This window comes from Lepidochelys olivacea (genome assembly GCF_965140295.1).
Source record: "Lepidochelys olivacea isolate rLepOli2 genome assembly, chromosome: 6".
NCBI classification, from domain to species: Eukaryota; Metazoa; Chordata; order Testudines; family Cheloniidae; genus Lepidochelys; species Lepidochelys olivacea.
This window is the reverse complement of record NC_140416.1, coordinates 105,551,971-105,577,275: the sequence shown is the minus strand read 5'-3', so window position 1 is coordinate 105,577,275 and position 25,305 is coordinate 105,551,971. Positions and strand designations below refer to the sequence as shown.

The 25,305-nt window shown below is 45.0% G+C and overlaps 1 protein-coding gene across 1 annotated transcript in view; it reads left to right on the top strand.

Moving 5' to 3' along the window:
- Positions 1-17,409: 17,409 nt before the first annotated feature.
- DEGS2 (delta 4-desaturase, sphingolipid 2) overlaps positions 17,410-25,305 on the top strand; it is a 31,969-nt gene continuing 24,073 nt past the window's right edge. The window contains exon 1 of the mRNA XM_084631264.1: positions 17,410-17,544. Within this exon, the coding sequence (XP_084487390.1) occupies positions 17,463-17,544 (82 nt within the window). The 5' untranslated portion in view covers positions 17,410-17,462. The remainder of the gene's footprint in view (positions 17,545-25,305) is intronic.

The window sequence follows — 25,305 nt, the reverse complement described above, 5'->3', positions numbered from 1 at the left end:
ATTCTCAGTTTCTGGCAAAGTATTCAGGTACAGATTGAATTATTGTTAAAGCTAAACCATAGGAAGGAGTTAGTCATTTTGAGTCCCTCCATTGACTGCCTTCACCTCTGCATCAAACAAGATTTTTGTCTTCATCATTAAGGTCCTTCACAATTTAGCCACCCTTATTCCCTACCTGTCAACTTCTGTTAAATATCTTTGTACTTTCCCACATACCACCTTTTACATGTGGTAAAAATCCTGGATATAATCTGTATAGCTACTACTTTATTCTCCTTCAACTCTCCCCTTAAGATTCACCTCTCCCATGATGACTACCAAACTCTATCTACTGATTGTAGCTAGGCAGGTGATGAATTGCTTATACTGTCACTTCTTCCCTGCCTTCCTTTTCTTTCTCACTTACTCTTACTAATTGCCCCATTTCTGCTGTTCTTTACCCTACTTCAAACCCAATTAATAAAAATCAAACAAAAAAAACTCAAAACACGTAACTAACAAAGCTGCACCAATTCCTCACCATATTAATTTGTTTATATGTTACATCCTTCTCCCTCTACCTGTCATGTTCATGTTTTATAGGCTGTAAATCCTCCAGAGCAAGGATTTTCTTTTATCTTTGCTTTTACCTTACCCAGCACAGTAGGGCCCTGGTTTTTGCAGCCACCTCACATTGCAAATTCATTTCTAATGTATTGTCCACTATCTCCTCTAAATCATTATAATTATGTATAACTGTTCTAGCAACAACCCTCATCTGATAAGTTTTACCCTTTATTTCCCTTGTATGTAGTTTATACACACACACACACACAGGGTGTCTGCTTGCGTTACTCACACAAGTAGTCCCACTTAAGTCAATGGGTGTGATATGCCTCCCAGTAGTTAACCCTGATTTACACTGCATTAAGAGATGGGAGAAGAATCGGGCACTAGAGGAGTACTTGCGTGAGCAAAGGGAGCATCATTTAACCCCCTAGATTTAATGTGTGCAATTATATCTAAGCAAAATTATTATTGTTTATTAGATTATGAATCTGAAAGACAAATGCAAATACATTAACTCGTTCACGATTTTCCCCTCTTTCTGATGGATGAAGATTTGTAATTGTGCTTTCCTAATTCACCAGACTTCATTTTTCCATTTGGTGTCCAGAATAGATCTGTCCATGTGATAGGTGTGTTGAAGTCTCAAAGAGCCAAATCACAGTGAATGCAGGAGGCCCAAAACACTGAAAACTAATGTGTATCAGCTGGGTGGAGAGTCCACAGAGGTGATTTCACAGATGAGAAGGTGGTGGGGGTCATGGCCAGTGTCGTCAGTAAACATATCCACATACAGGGAGCAGGGAGCAACAGCCTGCAGCTGCTACACATCCCTATCGCCCGCAGTAATGGTAGTGCTCCTGAGCCCCACACTTGGGTATCTGTTTACATGGGTTATGCACTCTGGGTCTGATCCTGCAAGCTGCTGAACCATTCACTCCCATTAAAGTCAATGGGAGTTGATGGCACCCAGCATGAAAGATCAGACCCTGAACCAGCATTTCACCACATGAGAGAAGAATTACTGACCGAAATTACTAAAAAAAATCATTTAGAAAAAAAGAAGGTAAGTTAATGCAGTCCTATGGCAGCACGAGGGCAGCAGAATTTCCTATGCCAAACTAATCATGTTCCTACAAAACAATGTATGCTGTGCCTGTTAACACAAAATGAATACTTACTCCAACAGCTCACACGTAATAAAATATTTTAGCATATTATCACATAAAACTAAGCATGAAAAGTATTTAAATGTATAAGTGTAGTTTACTTTTCAGTGTGCTAATATTTTTTGTTGAAACACCCATTTAGAAATGCCAACAATTTTCAAGAAACAGCTGTGGGTTATAAACTCTTTGGAGTGGGAAGTGTCTTTTTGTGCTGTGCTTGTTCAGCGCCTAGCACAATAGGGTCCTGGTCCATATAAAAGGATTTTGTAGTGCAACATAACCTTTGGAATTCAATGCAGTTTCATATTATTAAGGCAAATAACCTAGGACTGTATGGTGGTTTTCAAACTGACATCTGTAGAGCACTTCCAGGTGGTATTGTTTCTGTGATGAAGCATCTATCTGTTTCCAAGTAGGGAAATTTTTCTCTAGTTGAAGCTCATTCCCTGATTTTGGGGGTTTTTTGGACCAGCCAGTCTCAAAAACCGAAGCACTTCTCTGCACCTTACTTAAGCCCTCTCTTTTCAGAAGTTTGTCCTTTGGATAGGCAGGACTCTCAGAGATTTTGGTTCTTTTGTTAGTCCAACCCAAAAAGCAGTGAGTCTTCAACTATAAAGCCCTTTGATGTAGAGTCCATGGCCTATTTTTTTCCAAGAGCCCACTCATTTTGAGTGCATTAGGTTTTCGGCACTCACTTCGAGGCACCTTGGATCTGATTTTTAGAGGTGGTTTGCGGCTTTGAAAATTAGATCCTAGGTGTTTCACACTGAATACTGAAAATTAGTGGATACTTTCGCAAGTGTAGGTCCATCGGGGCCTGATGGGGCCAGTGGATGCTGCCCTACTGTGTGCCAAAGCACTGATGATGTGTAGTGAAGTTACATAGGAAATCCGTCATCAATATTAAAAGGGGAAAATCACAGCTTGACCTTGTTTCCTTATCTTCCATTGGGGATCCCAGATTTTCTAATCATTTCAGGAGAAATGGTTTAACTGAATAAGCACCATACAGTTCCCTGTGATTGGCAAACATATTTTTGAGTCTGGACTCTCCATAGAATTTTTTATGACAGCTACCCACCTTTACCAGCTGAAACATATGGTTACACCTGCAAACAAGGCAGCTAGCTTTTTTTGGGTGGGAGAAGAGAATTTCTGAGTTCAAATGATTGATGAAATATGTTACTTGGAATCAAGTGTTTAAAGGATTGAAAACATGATTGTATGTATACCACAAAATCTGCTAATGTATCACATGGAGTCTAACATATCATGAATTAGCAGGGAAACAGAAGCTGGTTAGTACAAACAGGCATTTTTATCGACAGATTATTCCTCACTCTCCAGTTTAGAATAAAGCATAATCTGCCAGTACTAATGATGTGGAAAAATATATGAAAACTGCTTCTCCTTTTACTTCTTATTAAATTGGGTTCTTGAGATGGAATCCATGAAGGGAATTAGGCATTGCAGTACTGAGCATCATGGTGCCTATCTTGTAGGTGCCTAGAAAATCATAGGCACAACCCTGTGATCTGCAAAGCTGGGTTAGGCATCTGGGCATCTATACAATGAATGGGGAGAGAGAGGCATCTAAGAATGCAATTGTGATGGGTTCAGTCACAGAGACCCCCTTGGGACTGTCACCTGATGTGCTGAAACTATCTCTGAGCCCGTTTTCTCTGATGGCTTGGGACTCCAGAACCCTGCCTTGTTGAGCCAGACATGCAAGCCTGCTGCAATACAGACCCAGGGTCTGAACCACGCCCTCAAAGCTGCAGACTTAACTGAAAATGGCTCAGCAAGTACTCCTGTCTCCAGCACCCAGACACCCACTTCCTGTTGGGATCCAAACCAAACCCCAAATAAATCCATTTTACTCTGTATAAAGCTTATATAGGGTAAACTCATAAATTGTCCACACTCTATAACACTGATAGAGAGATATGCATAGCTGTTTGCTCCCCCACATATTAATCACTTACTCTGGGTTTACTAATAAACAAAAGTGTTTTTATTGAGAATAAAAAGTAGGAGTTAAGTGGTTTCAAGTAATAAAAGACAGAACAAAGTAAGTTACCTAGCAAAATAAAATAAAACACGCAAGTCTAAGCCTAATACATTTAAGAAACTGAATACAGGTAAATCTTACCCTCAGAGATGTTCCAATAAGCTTCTTTCACAGACTAGACTCCTGTGTAGTCTGGGCCCAATCCTTTCCCCAGTACAGTTCTTGTTAGTTCCAGTTCAGGTGGTAACTAGGAGATTTCTCATAACTGGCAGCTCCCTTTCATAGAATAATAGAATATCAGGGTTGGAAGGGACCTCAGGAGATCATCTAGTCCAACCCCCTGCTCAAAGCAGGACCAATCCCCAATTAAATCATCCCAGCCAGGGCTTTGTCAAGCCTGACCTTAAAAACTTCTAAGGAAGGAGATTCTACCACCTCCCTAGGTAACGTATTCCAGTGTTTCACCACCCTCCTAGTGAAAAAGTTTTTCCTAATATCCAACCTAAACCTCCCCCACTGCAACTTGAGACCATTACTCCTTGTCCTGTCCTCTTCTACCACTGAGAATAGTCTAGAACCATCCTCTCTGGAACCACCTCTCAGGTAGTTGAAAGCAGCTATCAAATCCCCCCTCATTCTTCTCTTCTGCAGACTAAACAATCCCAGTTCCCTCAGCCTCTCCTCATAAGTCATGTGTTCCAGACCCCTAATCATTTTTGTTGCCCTTCGCTGGACTCTCTCCAGTTTATCCACATCCTTCTTGTAGTGTGGGGCCCAAAACTGGACACAGTACTCCAGATGAGGCCTCACCAATGTCGAATAGAAGGGAACGATCACGTCCCTCGATCTGCTCGCTATGCCCCTACTTATACATCCCAAAATGCCATTGGCCTTCTTGGCAACAAGGGCACACTGCTGACTCGTATCCAGCTTCTCGTCCACTGTCACCCCTAGGTCCTTTTCCGCAGAACTGCTGCCTAGCCGTTCGGTCCCGAGTCTGTAGCCATGCATTGGGTTCTTCCGTCCTAAGTGCAGGACCCTGCACTTATCCTTATTGAACCTCATCAGATTTCTTTTGGCCCAATCCTCCTTTGTTCTGTTCCACCCCCTTTTATATATTTGGCACAAGGCAGGAATCCTTTGTCTCTCTCTGGGTTCTCACCCTTCCTTCTAAATGGAAAAGCACCAGGTTTTAGATGGATTCCAGTATCATGTGACATGTTCACATGTCCTGTGAGACTTAATTACTCACTGACTGGTACCCATGGTATACAGGAAGGCTTACAAGTAAACGGAGCCATTTACAACCAATTGTCCTAGTTAATGGGAGCCATCAAGATTCTAAGCCACCATTAATGGCCCACACTTTGCATAATTACAATAAAACTTCAGAGTAATACTTCATATTTCTAGCTTCAGATACAAGAATGATACATTCATACAAACACACTCAGTAGATTATAAGCTTTATAATGATACCTTACAAGAGACCTTTTGCATAAAGCATATTCCAATTATGTTATAGTCACACTCATTAGCATATTTCCATAAAACAGATGGAGTGCAACATCACAGCAATTCACAAAAACCAGCATGGGAGGTGGGGGCCACCTAAGCTAGAAGAAGGAGGTGATAGTGCCACTGTCCATCTGGAGTCCCTCAGTCTCTCCTGTTGAAGCCATTTCACCGTCAATAAATAATGAAAGCATGACTGGGGAAGGGGGACTGGATCCAGGGTCTCCGACGTTGGTGCCCTAACTCCTGGACCACAGTGTCAGTCTCACATGTATTTTCTCTCTTGCCCTCTGGCCCAACGACTGTTCCACGGTCATTAAATACTTAAATAGTTATTGGGCCAGAGCAAGAGCTAGAGAGAGAGACTCTGTAGTTTGTGGTTAGGGTACCCACCTGGCAAGTGAGAGATCCTGTTTCGGGTCCAGTTCCCCTACTCCAATCACTCTTTCATTATTTATTCATTTATTAGTGGAAATGCTTCAACAAGATACACTGAGGGAGCCCTACAGCTCAATATCCCATAGCTCAATAGTTATAGGATTGTAACACGTATGGTAATTTCTTGCAATATGCTTGGAAGCCACTATTGTGGTACTGGGTTGTATATAAACTCTCTAGGGAGGACATGTGACAGAGGTGAGCCTTAGGAGTTCAAAAGGCTATACTGAAAATGTGCAAGACATAGGCACCTAGAGGGAAGTATCAGTGTGCAAACTTTAGACAAAGGTGGGGTCTATAATTTAGTTACCTAGGGAACTTTTACAGTAGAAAATTAGGTGCCTACTGGGTTAGGCAGCAGCCAAGCAGAAGTTTTTGGGATCGCAGTGGTGTCACGCCAATGATGCAGGTGCCTAATTCTGGAAGTTAGGTGCCTAAATTGCTTTGTGGACTGTACCCTCTGTGTTCAGGACACATATATTTTGGCTCAAAGGTAAATGTAATGCCTACACAGAAATAATGTGAAAAACAACCAATCAGACTAGAATAATCTACATGTATATTCATAATTAGGGAATATTAATATCTATTTATATATAATCTTGTTGCTTTAGAAGCAATGCATACCTGTCTGAGGCTTATTAACAGTTTATATTAGAACCCTGGGATCAAAGTAAAACTGTTCCTGAAATTCCAGAACGGCAGAATTGCTCCATGATTACATTCCCTATTCATAGCTCAGTGCTTATAGTACGGAACAGCAAATCTGTCTCACATGACTGAGAAAATAACCACAAATCCTAACATCGAACAAAATAAAATGCTTTACAGAGCCACCCATCTTCAGAAAGGTTGTAATTGTTTTGGATGTGGTAAAGAAAGAGAGAATGAGATTATAAAATTGGAGTAGTATTTATGTAAAATAAATTATTTCCAATCCAATACAGATGGCTTTCCTACTGCCTATGCTTTATCCTGTTAATTGCTAGTTAATTGCTGTAAGACTGAATTAGATAAGGATCGGGATAAAGGTGGGGCCAATACATTCTAAAATATTTTAAACAATTCACTGCAAAATGATCTAAAACTTTTAGATGGTAAAGTCAAGCAATTTCTATTATAAACAGGAATGCTTTAGGGAACAGAATTGTCCATTTGGGTGTTCATTTATCCACTACAATCATAATTTAAGAGAGGCATAGAAAAGAAAGGTGGTTAATTAGTCAATCCAAAAAGAAATTAGGATTAATCTTAAAAACTGATTGGCTCTGAAAACTGTCCTTTGGTATACGTTTTACTTTAAGGATTCCACTAATATAATGTAATAAAACTATCTAGGCATTGTTATTATGCTCATCACCATGGTAACTAGGTGCTAAAATCAGTCTTTGAGCCAAATTCTGCTGGATGAGAAAAGGTTAAGAATACAAATGCATCCCTTTTTGGGTGTATCATCACATAAGAATCATCATTTTGATATTCACTGTGGATTGAATTGGTACCTCCAGGGCTAAAGCAGAAGCTTCTGCAGCTTGAACTAAAGGATTTGCGCTCCTAATTGCCCCCTTAACAAACAGATATCCTTTGTGAACTGAACAGAGAGGGAGTTACAATCACTTGCCTTCACCCTAAATCCAAGCACTGCTGTTTTACAGACGTATTTCTCTAATTCTGTCTAGATTCCATGGTGATAGAATGCATTGTAGATAGATTAGATAATGGAATTTCTGTTAAAATCTTCAACAGTTAATGTCAAGGAAGAATTATTCTAATTAGAAGTGCCGAGGAATGCTAATTCAGATCTAGAAAACTAAAAGTTACTAAATAGTATCTATGGAAAATTCATTTGTGATTAATCTAACTGACCACTAGATGTCAGATTTCCATCAAAAGAGTGGTTTACATAGCAAACAAACAAAAATCCCCTAATGTCCATTTATATTGCCATCAATTCTTCAGAACTTCCTACTGAGTTCAGTGGAGAGTTCCAGGTGTAGATCAGTGGCAAGATTTGGCTTAAAGAAGCTAGTTTAAGTGTAAGAGAGAAGTGGAAGTACAGCAGTTATTTAAGTAGACTGACCAAATTATCTTGTATCACTTACTTGATATAATAAAATCAATAATTTTCATCATGATTTTGCCTCTGTGTCACTGGATTGGGAGTCAGGAGATCTGGGATGAATTTCCAGTTCTGTCAAGTCATTCCCCTCTCTGTGCTTCAGTTTCTCCATCTGTAAAATGGGTTTAGAGATACCTACCTGCCTTTGTAAAGTGCTTAGAGATCTATGGATGGTAAATATTATATAAAAGCCAAGTATTATTAAAAGCAAAATAGCCCGATCAGAATAAATATATGAAATATGATTTTTCCATATTTTCCATACACCTTATTCACAAAGGTGCATCTTACTTAATAATTTGTATGCATAAGAGAAAACCACTACGTTCAACACTTTTTCGAATGTGCTGTTTCAAGCATCACAAAGCCTGTGAAACTCAGTTTCTAATAAAATGAATACACTGATCTTTATTCCATTAATGTCAGCTGATCAAAATAGCTGTGCTAATGAAACTCCAGGACTCATTCATAACAGAGAGAAACATAAATGCAGATGTGACTGGATAACTCAGTGGCCTCTTAATGGGACACAGAGTCTTTTACTTGTGTGTTACAGGACCAAATCTAGATCACAGGTCAGTAAGCTATGTAAGGTTGTTCTATGGTTTATGTGAAATTAGTTGGTGATCACAGAACAGAAAGTCATCAGTAGCTCATTAATCACCACTTTAATGTTTAGTCTTGTGGCAAAGAGGCCAAGGACTATCAGGGTTGGAAGGAACCTCAGGAGGTTATCTAGTCCAACCCCCTGCTCAAAGCAGGACTAATCCCCAATTTTTGCCCCAGATCCCTAAATCCGCTCAAGGATTGAACTCACAACCCTGGGTTTAGCAGGCCAATGCTCAAACCACTGAGCTATCCCTCCCCACAGACTGAACAAGCCTGTCAAATACATACATCTCTCGCTTCCAGGAGTGGTCCTTTAAGGTGAATATTAAAGTACATTGGTTGGGTAGTCTGGAGAATTTTATCCAACACTATTGCTGCAGCTGTTCTGTACATAAGTATATGACTTCTTTCCCCATGACTGTCCAATAGACTGGCACTTTCTTGTAAACCAACTTATACCCAGTGGTGTGAATATACCCTCCTCCACAGATGATGACTAAAATTATCTCTATTGTGGTTTATCTACCATTGGCTAAATCCCTCCATGTGAGAGGCACATACAGCTCTCCTTGTCTTCACTGAAAGTAGGAGTAGGCATCTGTATCTGAGGGTAGGATTTCACCATATATTAATATGTGTATATTATATATATATAATTGCATAGATTTATAGTAATTTGGGAGTGCTTGTGGATGCCAGTCAGGACAAGGAAATACAGAGGGATCTAGAGAGATTAAAATATGGACAGAAACCTAACAAAATGAAATTCATCTTGGAAAAATGCAAGCGAATATATCTGGGCAAACAGGATCCACAACCTGCATATTTAATGTAGGGAGTAAGTTGGAAGGCAGTATTGTTGAAAGATACCCAGAGGAGAGGGTGGACAGTAAGGTAAAAAAGAATTTGCAATGGCTAATGCCAGGAAAAAACTTAATAAAATAAAAATAATTATTATTAGGGCTGTCAAGCAATTAAAAAAAGCACATGATTAATTGCACTGTTAAACAATAATAGAATACCATTTATTTAAATATTTTTAGATGTTTTCTACATTTTTAACTATATTTATTTCAATTATAGCAGAATACAAAGTGTACAGTTCTCACTTTGTATTTATTTTTATTACAAATATTTGCACTGTAAAAACAAAAGAAATAGTATTTTCAATTCCCCCATTACAAGTACTGTAGTGCAATATCTTTATCATGAAAGTTGAACTTACAAATGCAGAATTATGTACAAAAATGTAACTGCATTCAAAAATAAAACAATTTAAAACTTTAGTGCCTACAAGTCCACTCAGTCCTATTTCGTGTTCAGCCATTCGCTCAGACAAACAAGTTTGTTTACATTTGCAGGAGATAATGCTGCCTGCTTCCTGTTTACAATGTCACCTGAAAGTGAGAACAGGCATTTGCATGGCACTGTTGTAGCCGGCGTCGCAAGATATTTACATGCCAGATGCGCTAAAGATTCATATGTCGCTACATGCTTCAACCACCATTCCAGAGGACGTGTCCATACTGATGATGGGTTCTGCTCGATAACAATCCAAAGCAGTTCAGTCCGACGCGTGTTCATTTTCATCATCTGAGTCAGATGCCACCAGCAGAAGGTTGATTTTCTTTTTTGGTGGTTCGGGTTCTGTAGTTTCTGCATTGGAGTGTTGCTCTTTTAAGACTTCTGAAAGCATGCTCCACACCTCGTCTCTCTCAGATTTTGGAAGGCACTTCAGATTCTTAAACCTTGGGTCCAGTGCTGTAGCTATCTTTAGAAATCTTACATTGATACCTTCTTTGCGTTTTGTCAACTCTGCAGTGAAAAGTGTTCTTAAAATGAACATGTGCTGAGTCATCATCTGAGACTACGATAACTTGAAATATATGGCAGAATGTGGGTAAAATAGAGCTGGAGACATACAATTCTCCCCCAAAAGAGTTCAGTCATAATTTAATTAATGCATTATTTTTTTTAACAGCGTCATCAGTATGGAAACATATCTCCTGGAGCATGAAGGGACATACGAATGTTTAGCATATCTGGCACGTAAATACCTTGCAATGCCGGCTACAAAAGTCCCATGCGAATGCCAGTTCTCACTGTCTGGTGACATTGTAAATAAGAAGTGGGAAGCATTATCTCCTATAAATGTAAACAAACTTATTTGTCTTAGCAACTGGCTGAACGAGAAGTGGGACTGAGTGGACTTGTAGGCTCTAAAGTTTTGCATTGTTTTGTTTGAGTGCAGTTATGTAACAAAAAAAATCTACATTTGTAAGTTGCACTTCCACAATAAAAAGATTGCACTACAGTACTTGTATGAGGTGAATTGAAAAATACAGTTTCTTTTGTTTAACATTTTTACAGTGCAAATGTTTTTAATCAAAAATAATAATATAAAGTGAGCAGTGTACACTTTGTATTCTGTGTTGTAATTGAAATCAATATATTTGAAAATGTAGAAAAACATCCAAAAATATTTAATAAATTTCAATTGGTATTCTATTGTTTAACAATGCAATTAATCATGGATTCTTTTTAGTTAATCACATGAGTTAACTGCGATTAATCAACAGCCCTAATAATAATGATTATGAATAACAATAAATAAAGCCAATATAATTTCAGGGCTGCACCTGGAGAGGCATCAAATGATGGAGCAGTGAAGCAATAGTCCTCCTCTGTATGACTCTGATATAACTACCTGGAATACTGAATTCGTTACTGGGGACCTTACTGCCAGAAAGATACTGAAAAACTGGATGGAATTCAGAGAAGAGCGACTCAGATATGAGGAGGCTGAAGCCAAGGAACTGATTTATGAAGAAAGATTAGGATGGAGAAATATGCAGTCAAGCTAAGAGAGGACAAAAAGTCTGGGACTTAATTATCTACAGCTATTTTAAAAGTGCAAAGAAGGCTAGAGTAAGTTATTTAGGGTGGTACGTGGGGTATAACTAGGACTAATGGGATGAGCAGAGCTGACCTTGGGATCCAGCAAAACCAGTGGCCAAGATCTCCTCTGATTTTCTCTGTAAATGTCACACCTAGTCTCAATTTATGGGACAACAGGTATATGGAAGATTGCAGAATACCCATATCAGAAGAGGCAGAGGATGCTCTTTGGGTAACCTAAGGATATGGTGGATGGGGAAGAGAGTTCATGGCATTTATCAACACCATCCCATTCTTCCTAAAGTATTCCCAAAAGGAGTCATGAGAGGGTACAAATATTTCTCATCAATTCCTCCTGGCATTAGGCTCTTAGGGGGAGGGATTAACATTTCCCATTTAAGATTGACACCTATATAATCATTGAGATCAGCAAGACCTTTGGGTTAAGAGAAACCTTCTTTGTCTGACTTCATCAAGGGAGCACCAATACTTTCCATTGTTCCTGAGAAGCAGAGTCAGAACAAGGAAACATAAACTAAGGACCCCAGGATTAAGAGATGTAGAGAATAACAAGGATCCCAGAAATTATAAGCAGTGATCAAAGAATAGATTCAGCTCCTACTTGACCATCTTATTTAAGTATTTCTTGAGGTGTTCAGGAAAAGATGTCTAGACAGAGAGTAATTAATATATGGATGTCTCAGATTTTGACCATCTTACATTTTTTACTTCTCATCTCTAGAATGAGGATCAATTGTGTTCAAATATTTGAATTATGCCTTAGTAAGAGCTGGAGCTTCAGCAACAGATTCATCATGGTTTGACTGCTCATTGCTACTGAAAATACTGCCTGAAAATGGCCAGGAGACTGGAGAAATGTGACATCCTGTTTCTATCAAGAAGAAAGAAGGAAGAGTTCTCATCCAGGTCAAGCATTTCCACAGTGCAACACAGGAAAGTGGGGGAAGTGAGCATGAAATATTTATCTACATTATAGGGATAAAGATTTGTATCATTCTCACTTGGCAAGGTTCCTCAAAAGGAAATTCTCCAAAGCTTTGCCTGCATCTGAAACAAGTGCATGGACTTTACTAGAGCAAAGTGAGAAATATTCAAAGATATTTTCTTTTTTTATGGAGGTGATATTAAATGCTGATGGATCATTTGTCACAATTGGAGTAAAAAAAAATTGCATAGGGGAGAAGATGCTCAAAAATAAGGAAGTGTAAGCTGTATCATTATCCCATCAATCAATGTAAATTCCATAATGGACATTCATTTCTAGACAAATCACGCAGAAGCACTGCTCCCCTCCCTGCCCCCTACTTAGTAGCATACACCTCACCAAACCACACACATCCCAAAGCATAAGTACGGCCATACTGAGTCAGACCAATGGTCCATCTAGCCCAGTATCCTGTCTTCCAACAGTGGCCAGTGCCAGGTGCTTCAGAGGGAATGAACAGAACAGGCAATCATTGAGTGATCCAATCCATGTCATCCACTCCCAACTTCTGTCAACAGAGGCTAGGGACACTCAGAGCATGGTATTACATCCCTGCCTATACTGACTAATAGCCATTGCTGGACCTATCCTCTAGGAACTTACCTGGTGTTTTTTGCATTGTAGACATAGCATCAATCTGACATTAAAATGTCCATGTAATAAAGAAGTAATAGCTAAGTTATGTCAACAGTCCATTCTACAGGTACCCAGAATCCCCCAAGAAGAAATGACCCCACAAAGGCACTTATTTCTTGTTAAATATTTACTACCATAGCCTAGGGAGGAAAGGTCACAATGTCAAGTAGCAAGAACTCCTTCCGCTGAACTTCTACTCTTGACTTTTCTGATAAATGTGAGTTGTGATAAATGAAAGGGGTGGGGGTAGCTCCCTTTTATGGACACCCACCCAGCCAGTTAGCTATCAAATCCCTCTTAGTAGTTGTTCTCTACTTGCTTTACCTGTAAAGGGTTAAAAAGTCTCCCTGTATAGGTAAAAGGAAGGGAGTGGGCACCTGAACAAAAGAGCCAGTGGGAAGGCTAGAACTTTTTAAAACTGGGAAAAAACTTCCCCTTTGTCTGTCTCTTGTTCTCCAGAGAGAGGGAGCAGAGCAGCAATGCTGTAAGAAGCTTTGGGCCAGGTATGAAAAATCATCAGATTATACCTAAAAACTACTCATTTGAAACCCCAAATATGTAAGTAGATCAGGAAGTGTCTAGGAAGATGCGATTAGGTTTATTTCTTTTTATTTCTTTATGGCTTGTGGACTCCACTGTGCTAAACCCAAATGCTTTTGTTTTGCTTGTAACCTTTAAGCTGGACCTCAAGAAGGTTATTCTTGATGCTTAACTTTTGTAAGTGGGTTTTTTAAATCTAGCAATAGCCTGTGTTTTCAAATGTATTTCTTTCTTTTTGTTTTTAATAAAATTTACCTTTTTTAAGAACAGGATTGGATTTTGTGTCCTAAAAGGTTTGTGCACATTATTTAATTAGCTGGTGGCCACAGCTGATTTCCTTTGTTTTCTTTTTCAGCTATTCCCTGGAGGGGGTGTGAAAGGGCTTGAGGGTACCCCACAGGAAGGAATTCCCAAGTGCACCTTCCTGGGCTCTCAAAAAAGCTGTAACCTTGGGAGTTTAATACAAGGCTGGAGTGGCCAGTATTAATGTTTAGAATCCTTGTGGGCTCCCATCTTCTCCACTCAAAGGGCCAGAGTGGGGAATCAGCCTTGACATGTGTCATGCAGCATTCTTTACACTCTTGCATTAAGTATGTAATAAAAGAAATGAAACTATGCTGTTCATTATAGTGAAGTCTTGTTACAACTCTCCCAGGACAAAATACTTATAAATAATTCCAGAAGCAGTTAATGCTAACCCACTCCAGTCCAGCCCATTCCTTACTCTTCTAGCTATCTGAACCTTCCCCATCCCTGTATAACCCACCCATGCCACCCCATTTGAACCCATCCCATCCTATCCCCATGTAACCCATTCTAACAAAAACCATCCCATTCCATTAAAAACTCTTGTATCCCAACCCACCTATCTCCATATAACCCATTCCAACTTATCCCATTCTAACCCCTTGTACCCTAACCCACCTATCTCCATATAACACATTTCAACCCAACCCACCTCATTTCAACCCATTGTTTCCCAACCCATGCACGTGTAAGCCATTCTAACACACACCATCGCAGTCCATTCCAACCCCTTGTAACCCAACCTATTTCCAAAAACTCATCCAACCCAACCCAGCCAATTCCAGCCCTCTCTATCCCTGTTATACCAATAAAATAAAAACCAGCAGGATCTTATTAAAGGGGAAAAGGCAAAATGCCACATTTATTGTGAATACAGAAAGAATCATAGTAGGCAGTTAGTTATAGCTATAACATTCCATTCAATTTCATATTTATTCACACATCCATTCATACAAACACACACACACAGGTTCTGCAAGGTTGTTACCATACTTACCAGCCTTAGAGTTGCTCATGCCAAGTCACTGGCCAGGTGGCCTGGACATGAGGAGGGAGCAGGGCCTTCTCAGATGCTCATCCGTTGCTCCTGGAAGTTGGTTTGCAGAATCAGACCCCAAAGTTCTCACTTTCTAGAGTCCATTTTTATAGGAATTTCTTCCTATGCCAGTCTATGGGAATTGCTTCATCATGCTGTTGCTGAATCAATCAGCAGATGGCACATTCCTGACAGCTCCGTGCTGCCAGATGTTATCTTGTTCTTTGGTTCTCTCATTCTTGAGGCTGTTGGGTGGATTCCAATCTGCCCTCCGGGGGTCCTCTGGTTATTTCCACTTGATACCTTCTTCAGCCGATGGACACTGGATTCTTAGGCTGGCACCTCCCTGATCATTCAGTTATTATCCACACCAAGCATACATCCACATACATCCTCTATCTCTATTTTAATAACAATTGTTAACAAAGTGAGATGAATACAACAAAAGGGCGGGGAGTCTCTGGGTGCTGTTTCTGTTGTTACAGAGTATTGCTTTGAGTCTCTCTCTGTGTGAGTAGTTGTTGTTACAAAGAATTGCTTTGAGAACAGACTCTGTCTTAGAAGGTACTAACACAATTAGCAGCTTGCAAGTTTCACACATAGAGAAACAGTACCAAAAATCAAGAGACCTCTTAATTAGTAATACCCTGGAATTTAAAACTTAAAACTTTAAAATTTAAAGTATGGGGAATCAAACTCATTTGTGATTTTACTACAGAATTTCTTTAATATGATCCAACATCCCAACCCAGCCATGTGTAACCTATTCTAACAGGAGCCATCCCATTCTTTCCCAACCCAACCCAACCCACCCCCACCCTCCAGTAACCCATCCCATCACAGGCCATCAGCTCTAAAACAGCCCACCCACCACAGCCCACTGTAACCCAGCATAGCCCATTGCAGTCTCACTCTTGCCACCCCACCCCTTCCACTTCATCCCACCCCAGGGTAACCCAGTCTCACCCTCACCAGGCTTCCTGACCCATCCTACCTCATCCCGCCCCAGGGTAACCCAGTCTCACCCTCACCAGGCTTCCTGACCCATCCTACCTCATCCCACCCCAGGGTAACCCAGTCTCACCCTCACCAGGCTTCCTGACCCATCCTACCTCATCCCGCCCCAGGGTAACCCAGTCTCACCCTCACCAGGCTTCCTGACCCATCCTACCTCATCCCGCCCCAGGGTAACCCAGTCTCACCCTCACCAGGCTTCCTGACCCATCCTACCTCATCCCGCCCCAGGGTAACCCAGTCTCACCCTCACCAGGCTTCCTGACCCATCCTACCTCATCCCGCCCCAGGGTAACCCAGTCTCACCCTCACCAGGCTTCCTGGCCCATCCTACCTCATCCCGCCCCAGGGTAACCCAGTCTCACCCTCACCAGGCTTCCTGACCCATCCTACCTCATCCCGCCCCAGGGTAACCCAGTCTCACCCTCACCAGGCTTCCTGACCCATCCTACCTCATCCCGCCCCAGGGTAACCCAGTCTCACCCTCACCAGGCTTCCTGACCCATCCTACCTCATCCCGCCCCAGGGTAACCCAGTCTCACCCTCACCAGGCTTCCTGACCCATCCTACCTCATCCCGCCCCAGGGTAACCCAGTCTCACCCTCACCAGGCTTCCTGACCCATCCTACCTCATCCCGCCCCAGGGTAACCCAGTCTCACCCTCACCAGGCTTCCTGACCCATCCTACCTCATCCCGCCCCAGGGTAACCCAGTCTCACCCTCACCAGGCTTCCTGACCCATCCTACCTCATCCCGCCCCAGGGTAACCCAGTCTCACCCTCACCAGGCTTCCTGACCCATCCTACCTCATCCCGCCCCAGGGTAACCCAGTCTCACCCTCACCAAGCTTCCTGACCCATCCTACCTCATCCCGCCCCAGGGTAACCCAGTCTCACCCTCACCAGGCTTCCTGACCCATCCTACCTCATCCCGCCCCAGGGTAACCCAGTCTCACCCTCACCAGGCTTCCTGACCCATCCTACCTCATCCCGCCCCAGGGTAACCCAGTCTCACCCTCACCAGGCTTCCTGACCCATCCTACCTCATCCCGCCCCAGGGTAACCCAGTCTCACCCTCACCAGGCTTCCTGACCCATCCTACCTCATCCCGCCCCAGGGTAACCCAGTCTCACCCTCACCAGGCTTCCTGACCCATCCTACCTCATCCCGCCCCAGGGTAACCCAGTCTCACCCTCACCAAGCTTCCTGACCCATCCTACCTCATCCCGCCCCAGGGTAACCCAGTCTCACCCTCACCAGGCTTCCTGACCCATCCTACCTCATCCCGCCCCAGGGTAACCCAGTCTCACCCTCACCAGGCTTCCTGACCCATCCCATTCGGGTGCAGCTCGGCCCAGGGTAACCCAGTCTCACCCACATTTCACCCCTGTGTCTCCCCCAACCCGGCCTCCCCTCTGAGCCGCGGGGCAGGGCTGGGGCCGGGGTGGGAGGAAGCGCTGGCCGGAGAAAGGAGCAGGCAGTCCCGGAACCGGGCTGGGCGGGGAGGCGGGGGCCGGGCCGAGCCTGCGCCCGCCCCTCAGGTGAGCCCAGGCGGTATAAAGCCCGGGGCCGGCTGGGGGTGGGACGAGGCGCGGAGCCGGGAGCACTGGCAGGGCGAACATGGGCAACAGGGTCACCCGCGGGGACTTCGAGTGGGTTTACACGGAGCAGCCCCACACGCAGCGGCGGTGGGAGATCCTAGGTAGGCGCGGGCAGCGCGGGGGAGCGGCTGCCGGCAGCCGTCGCGGGGAGGGCGCGGGCAGGCACCTGCTTTCCCTGCTGCCGTGGCGAGACGGCGATGAACGGCTCTGCCCTTGCCCTTTGCCCGCTGTAATCCCGCGCCTGGCACTCCCCGCGCTCTCGGGGCTGAGCCGCATCCCTCCGCTTTGCCTCCGGGGTCCCGTCGCTCGCCCGTTCCAGCGGACAGCGCGTCCCCCGCGCCGGGGAGCCGCCGCAGCGCCTAGAGGGCGACCCTGCCCTGCCCCTTCGGGGGGACGCTGCTATCGTGGGAGTTACTTTGTCTTCCTCTGGGGCTCTGAAGCCCTGTGGGTGACAATCTGCCCTTGCCCTGTTTGTTCTCCCTCTCTGTCCCCTTCCCCCCCACAAACCCTGTGAGATTCATTCAGGATAGGGAAATCCGCAGCAAACTGCTCTGGCCTATGGCCTGCAAGGTTAAACTGGTTAGCTGTGGCATGTTCTGCAGGAGAATTCCTACTCCAGCTTGCAAACTCTTTATTACTGGAGCCTTCTGTCCTACTTACAAAGGAGGCACTGGCTTATTGATCTAGCAGGTTTTCCCCATAGCTAAGTTAGTTTAGACTAGAACTGAGCAGCCTTCCCTTTTGGAGAGAATAGCAGCAGCAGCAGCTTGGAACAGCAGGCCAACGAGCCATTACTGGGGGTTGCACTGAATTGTAACCCAAATCTCAAGTGCCAGGAGAGATCAGAGATCAAGTGGTGATCAGACACTGATCAGGTACACCCTGCTCACTCCAGGGCAGAGCAAGGTACAATTTTTCTAAGGGTGTGTAAGAATGGCCTGGCAGGCCACAGTTTGACAGGTTGGGGCAAAGAGGTCAGCAATTCGTAGGACCCATGCCCTAGACAGAAAAAAAAAAAATCCCATTCCAGTGACTCGCAACATGCTTTGGCATGGGTTAAAGCTGTGAAGATTTATAATAACCAGGGATTGGATCACCAGAAATATAGTACTTCAAAAACATTCAAATCTAGTTAAATATTTAGTAAAATGAGGTCCTTGAGACACTTCCTCAAAAGTAGACAAAAAATGGGTGTTTATCACTACAAAAGGTTTTGTCTCCCCCCACCCCACTCTCCTGTTAATAGCTTATCTAAAGTGATCACTCTCCTTACAATAAGAAAAGGAGGACTTGTGGCACCTTAGAGACTAACCAATTTATTACAATGTGTATGATAATCAAGGTGGGCCATTTCCAGCACAAATCCAAGGTTTAACAAGAACGTCTGAGGAAGGGGAGGGTTAGGAAAACAAGGGGAAATAGGTTACCTTGCATAATGACTTAGCCACTCCCAGTCTCTATTCAAGCCTAAGTTAATTGTATCCAATTTGCAAATGAATTCCAATTCAGCCGTCTCTCACTGGAGTCTGGATTTGAAGTTTTTGTGTTGCAACTTTCATGTCTGTAATCGCGTGACCAGAGAGATTGAAGTGTTCTCCAACTGGTTTATGAATGTTATAATTCTTGACATCTGATTTGTGTCCATTTATTCTTTTATGTAGAGACTGTCCAGTTTGACCAATGTACATGGCAGAGGGGCATTGCTGGCACATGATGGCATATATCACATTGGTAGATGCGCAGGTGAACGAGCCTCTGATAGTGTGGCTGATGTTGTTAGGCCCTGTGATGGTGTCCCTTGAATAGATATGTGGGCACAGTTGGCAATGGGTTTTGTTGCAAGGATAGGTTTCTGGGTTAGAGGTTCTGTTGTGTGGTATGTGGTTGCCAGTGAGTATTCGCTTCAGGTTGGGGGGCTGTCTGTAGGCAAGGACTGGCCTGTCTCCCAAGATTTGTGAGAGTGTTGGGTCATCCTTCAGGATAGGATGTAGATCCTTAATAATGCGCTGGAGGGGTTTTAGTTGAGGGCTGAAGGTGACGGCTAGTGGTGTTCTGTTATTTTCTTTGTTAGGCCTGTCCTGTAGTAGGTGACTTCTGGGAACTCTTCTGGCTCTATCAATCTGTTTCTTCACTACTACAGCTGGGTATTGTAGTTGTAAGAATGCTTGATAGAGATCTTGTAGGTGTTTGTCTCTGTCTGAGGGGTTGGAGCAAATGCAGTTGTATCGCAGAGCTTGGCTGTAGACAATGGATCGTGTGGTGTGGTCAGGGTGAAAGCTGGAGGCATGTAGGTAGGAATAGCGGTCAGTAGGTTTCCAGTATAGGGTGGTGTTTATGTGACTCTTGTTTATTAGCACTGTAGTGTCCAGGAAGTGGATCTCTTGTGTGAACTGGACCAGGCTGAGGTTGATGGTGGGATGGAAATTGTTGAAATCATGGTGGAATTCCTCAAGGGCTTCTTTTCCATGGGTCCAGATGATGAAGATGTCATCAATATAGCGCAAGTAGAGTTAGGGGCGTTGGGGGACAAGAGCTGAGGAAGCGTTGTTGGCATACTGTGGGGCCATGTGGGTACCCATAGCAGTGCTGCTGATTTGAAGGTATACATTGTCCCTAAATGTGATAGTTATGGGTGAGGACAAAGTTCAGCCACCAGGTTAGCCGTGACATTATCGGGGATAGTGTTCTTGATGGCTTGTAGTCCACCTTTGTGTGGCATGTTGGTGTAGAGGCCTTCTACATCCATAGTGGCCAGGATGGTGTTATCAGGAAGATCACCGATGGATTGTAGTTTCCTCAGGAAGTCAGTGGTGTCTCGAAGGTAGCTGGGAGTGTTGGTAGCATACCAAATGCAGCCACCGGGGGCTTTTCGTGCAGCCACAGCCTCGTGGGTGGTGATGAGTGGGGCAAAGCAGTGGCCCCTGCCCCAGACCTACCAGCAGGGGTTGGTCCCTGTCCCCTTCTGGAGCCACAAACACTGTAGGAGCAGGTGATCAGTGGGAGTTCACTACCTGTCTGGGGGCAGTGGGACTTGGTCTTCATCCATGTGGAGGTGGGCTCCTTCCCCCAACCACAGGGTTTCATGTTCTGGCCCCAGGTTAACCCACCACCATCGTCCTGGCCTCTGCTGCCTCCTCCAGCCCTGTATCTGCACCCCAATTGCCACTGCCTCCCCCCACACACACCTCTCCCTACACACCTCCCCATCCAGAACTTAATTTCCCCCCCTAGCTTGCTGGGGCTGAGTAAGTCTGCTGTGAAAAGTAATATTAACAAATTGCTTTTCACAGTAACAGACTTACTAGCTAGCAAGCGTTTAAAAAAAGCAAAACATGCAGAGCACCTTATTTGTGTTTCTATTCTGTTTAGGTCCAGTAAAGAATAGAGACAACTGTTGATTATTTTGTCTGCAAAAAAACTCTACATAAATTACAATGATTTGGACCTTTATATATGCACATTTATTTGTTTTTCCTAAAGTTAATTAAGTGTTTTAGGAAAAATTGTCAGTGGCTACCAGCAAGAGTTGGTGGCTGCACTCTGAGACCACCAAAATATTTCTTGTGAGAACCTCTGATCTAGTTTGACCTCCTACACATAACCTCACCCATCCAAGATAGCCCCTCTTCTTCTCCTCCTGCATGCCCCCCCCCCAGCCTCTGAGCCAGACACCTGTAATTTTTTTTTTAGAGTTAAATTCTTGTTATGTGAACGAGGAAAGAGCCTGGCCATTCTATTTATCAAACAGGCATTGAGTATATTGACTGGGATTCCTAAATAAGAGAAATCTATTGAGTATACTGATAGTACAGCACATAAAGTGTGTTCTGGTGTGTTTTTTCAGGACTTAAGCCCAAGCCACAAAAATCACTTCGCTTTCCACTCGTGTGTCACAGCGTATACTTCTCATTTGTACACTGTGATGTCCACTTCCAGGCTGGAGTACAGAAATGTGTGTGTTATGGGGGCTACCTCTGAAAAACACTCATCAGCAGGGCCGGATTAACCATTTGTGGGACCCCGGAGGTAGATGGAGCATGGTGTGGGGAGGTCAGTCCCCAGAGTGAGGGGCCAGCCAGAGGCAATGGGGTGTGGCAGGGCAGGGGCAGCCCTGCTCTGCCCAGCTCAGTGGGAGGGCACTATTTACAAGACAGCAGTTGCCAGATGCACAGTGGCCTGCCTGGCCCTGTGGTGCCATCATACCTCTTTCCTTCAGGGGTGGGTCCATGCTACACCACACAGCCCCTCCGCCCGCCCAACACCTTCCTGACTCCCTATGGCCAGAGTGCCTCCCCCAGCCCACTGTGCCCAGAGCCCCCTCTAGATCCCCCCACAAATGCACAGTTCCCTGCACACCCCCAGCCCCACCACAACTGCCCAGCACACCACACAGAACCCCCACTCCCTAGTACCCCAACAAACACAGAATCTTCCCTGCCCCCTCAGCCCAGCACCCCTCCAAGACCCCCCAGAGACCCCCTCCCACATATCCTGCCTCCCGGCTGCACTCAGTCGCCTCCCAGCAGGGCCTGTGTTTCTGCTGGGCTGAGCCAGCAGTGCAGCCATGGCTGGTCCCGATGTGGGGAATCGCTCTGGCCCCTTGGGAGTGGTACCGTCAGCCAGGCCAGGGCCTGCCCCAGCAGGGCTCCCTCAGGACCAACTTGCCTGCAGGTGCCCAGCCAAGCCCCCACACTGTCTCCCTCAACCACCTGGCTGAGACGGACCAGACTTCTGCACCAGTCCGAGGCAGCTCAGCTCCGGGGAGACAGGGCTCCACAGGTGGTAGGAAGCAGAGACTGCCCAGAGCCAGAATTGCACTGGGGTCCGGCCAGGGGGCAGAGAGGAGTCGGTGGTTGGGGCCAGGGGGTGGAAAGGAGGCCTCGGCCAGCCGGCAGGCAGGCCGAGAGGAGCAACTGGGAGGGGGCACAGCGGGGTCTCGGGCTGCAGCGCAAGTGGAGCAGGCCAGGGACCCTTCTGAGCATGGGCCCGGCTCCTTGGAGCCATTGGAACTATTGTAAATCCAGCACTGCTCATCAGCTGCAATTGTATAGAATACAGCTGTGTTGTTGCTAATCTAAGTACTCGTGCTATTATCTTCACAACACCCCATAAGGTAGGGAGATATTATCTCTTCCTGTGAAATGGGGCACAGCTCTTAAATGACTTGTAAAAGAGCCAGATATGTCTTGTGGTTAAGACAGTAGAGTGGGATTCTGGAACTGAACCCAGAACCCCTGGCCCAGCCAGCCCTCCTGTAGGACTTCAGACAATTCAATTAATCTGCTGTGTCTTAGTTCCCTATCTTTAAAACAGGATAATGCTTCTCTCTTCCACCTTTCATCTGTCCTGGCTAGTTAGTAAGCTGTTCAGGGCAGGGACTCTTTATATGTTTGTACAGTGCTTAGCTCAGTGGGACCCGGATCTTGGGAGGGGGAGTACATAGGCACTACCTTGAACCAGTTGTTACTGTAACACAGGAAGCTTGTGGTCAGGGCCAGTTCTAGGGTTGGACAAGCAGAGCAGTTGCTCTGAATGCTAGCTTCGAGGGGGTGCCAAGTTGCTGTGCCATTTAGCTTGTATGTATGTTTATTTATTTATTTTATTTTGCTCTGCTCCAAATGGCTGGCTTTCTGGGGGCTCCATTCTGATTGGCTAGCTGTGGTTTTCTTTACTTACGCCAGGGGTGGGGAAACTATGGCCCACGGACCAGATCTGGCCTGCAGCAAGTCTCCACGCCATGAGTCAGAAGCCCTGAGCCTTGGTGCCCCCCTGCAGGGCTGGAGCCACAAGCACTGACCCCCCCTGCTGTGGGGGAAAGCTGCGGTTACCAGGCCATTAAAAGTCTGGTCAGCTCCTGGAAGCAACCGACATGTCCTTGCAGCCCCTAGGCGCAGGGGCAATCAGGGAAGTTCCATGTGCTGTCCCTGCCCCCAGTGTTGCCCCCGCAGCTCCCATTGGCTGGGAACCGTGGCCAATGGGAGCTGTGGTGGTGATGCCTCTGGGCACAGTCAGTGCACATGGTGCAGAGCCCTCTGGCCCCTCCACCTAGGGGCTGGACATGGCAGCCGCTTCTGGGAGCCCCACTGAGCCAGGGCAGGCAGAGAGCCTGCCTTAGCCAAGCTGCGCTGCTGACTGGGAGTCGCCTGAGGTAAGCGCTGCCTGGCCAGAGCCTGCACCCTGAACCCCCTACCCCAGGTCAGAACCCCCTCCTGCACCAAACTCCCTCCCAGACCCTGCACCCCCATCCCTGAGCCCTGTCCCGAACCTCCTCCTGCACACCAACCCCCTGCCCCAACCCTGAGCTGCCTTCGGCACCCCAAGCCCCTCATACCTAGCCCCGCACCAGAGTCCGCACCCCCAGCTGGAGCCCTCACCCCATCCCACACCCCAACCTCCAGGCCAGAGTCCCCTCCTGCACCCTGAATCCCTCATTTCTGGCGCTGCCCCAGAGCCTAGGGGAAGCCCCGAGCCTCCACACCCCCCTGCGGGGCTGTGTGACCATGACTGATTGATTTTTTTTTTTTCCCCCTGTGGGTCAGTGGCCCCTGATAGGGGAAATAAGGTTCCCCACCACTGGCTTAGCCCGTGGGGCAGAGGGGGAGATGTGGAAAGCTGCAGGAGGGCAAGCAAAAACTATTTCTATCCTGGCCAGCAAAATGGCTAGGCCAAAGCTGGGAGTTGATCCCCAGTCTCTGGAGTCCTTGTCCAGTGCTTTCTTCATCCTTCTGGGGAACAGCTTAATAAATAGAAAAAATGTGTGTGGGTTTTCTTTTCTTCATGAGTGTGACACTTCTTGGAGCAACTAGGGCGGTGAGTCACCTTATTGCCGCCTGCCTTTAGCATAAGGGAGTCTTTTCTGTGCTAGCTCCTTGACGCAAGCAGTCTGTTGGCCACTCAAGCACTCTCCTCTGGGCTATACCAGCCCTACCTATTGACAATAGATGCACCCTTGCCTCTGAGTCACTTCAGTGTTCCCTTGTGATATCCATCCCCGAATCACTGGATACCCACAGATATCCCGAATCCTTGGTTCTCAACGGAACAGTGCACCATAGTTTAGCAGTTTTACCTCTGATCGCTTCACCTCTGTTTGAGTATAGTAAAACAAAATAACTTAAATTGAGATTGAAACAGACACAAATGTGAGTGATGGAAACATGGTTACATAAAAACAAAATGCGAACACATAGGGAAAGTAATATTAATATCTAATAGTGTAGATTCCCACTACCAAAGTTTAGTCTTTTGCAGTGTTTCTTGGCCCCAAGGAGCCAGGACACAATCTTTCATGAAGTACCCTCATTCATCAAGGTACCTCCTCAATGAATGGATGCACAATGTCTTTCTACACTCTGTGGTATACTGAATCCAACTTTTGTCTTTATCCACAGACAGGGCCATCCTCTCACTGTCCTATTCCTTGTCACCAGTGGTTTTGCTTCTTATGGTTTCTTTGGTTTTTCATTTTTTTTTTTTTCGTGGATTGGTGCAAAGGTGGACAATTGAGCAATACACTATGTAATTGGTTAGCCCAGGAGGGATGACAACTTCCTCCTGCTTGAATGGCCTATTACTGTGACACATGATTCCCTAGTGACTCATTTTTTCACTCCAAGATCATAATTTTGAACATAGTTACATTATTCCTTGTACACACATCTCACAATGAGTATTGATAAGTTGCAAGCTTTCAGTAGAGTCTTCATATGCTATCCTTTATGGATAAACACCAAGGAAGCAAAGTGTTAGATGTATGTGTTTGTCAGGTCTCAGATAGGAGTTGCTTGTAAAGAACAATGTGAACCCTTTGCTAGATGGCACCCTGCATCACAGTGGGCCATTACCTGGGACTAGAACTAGCT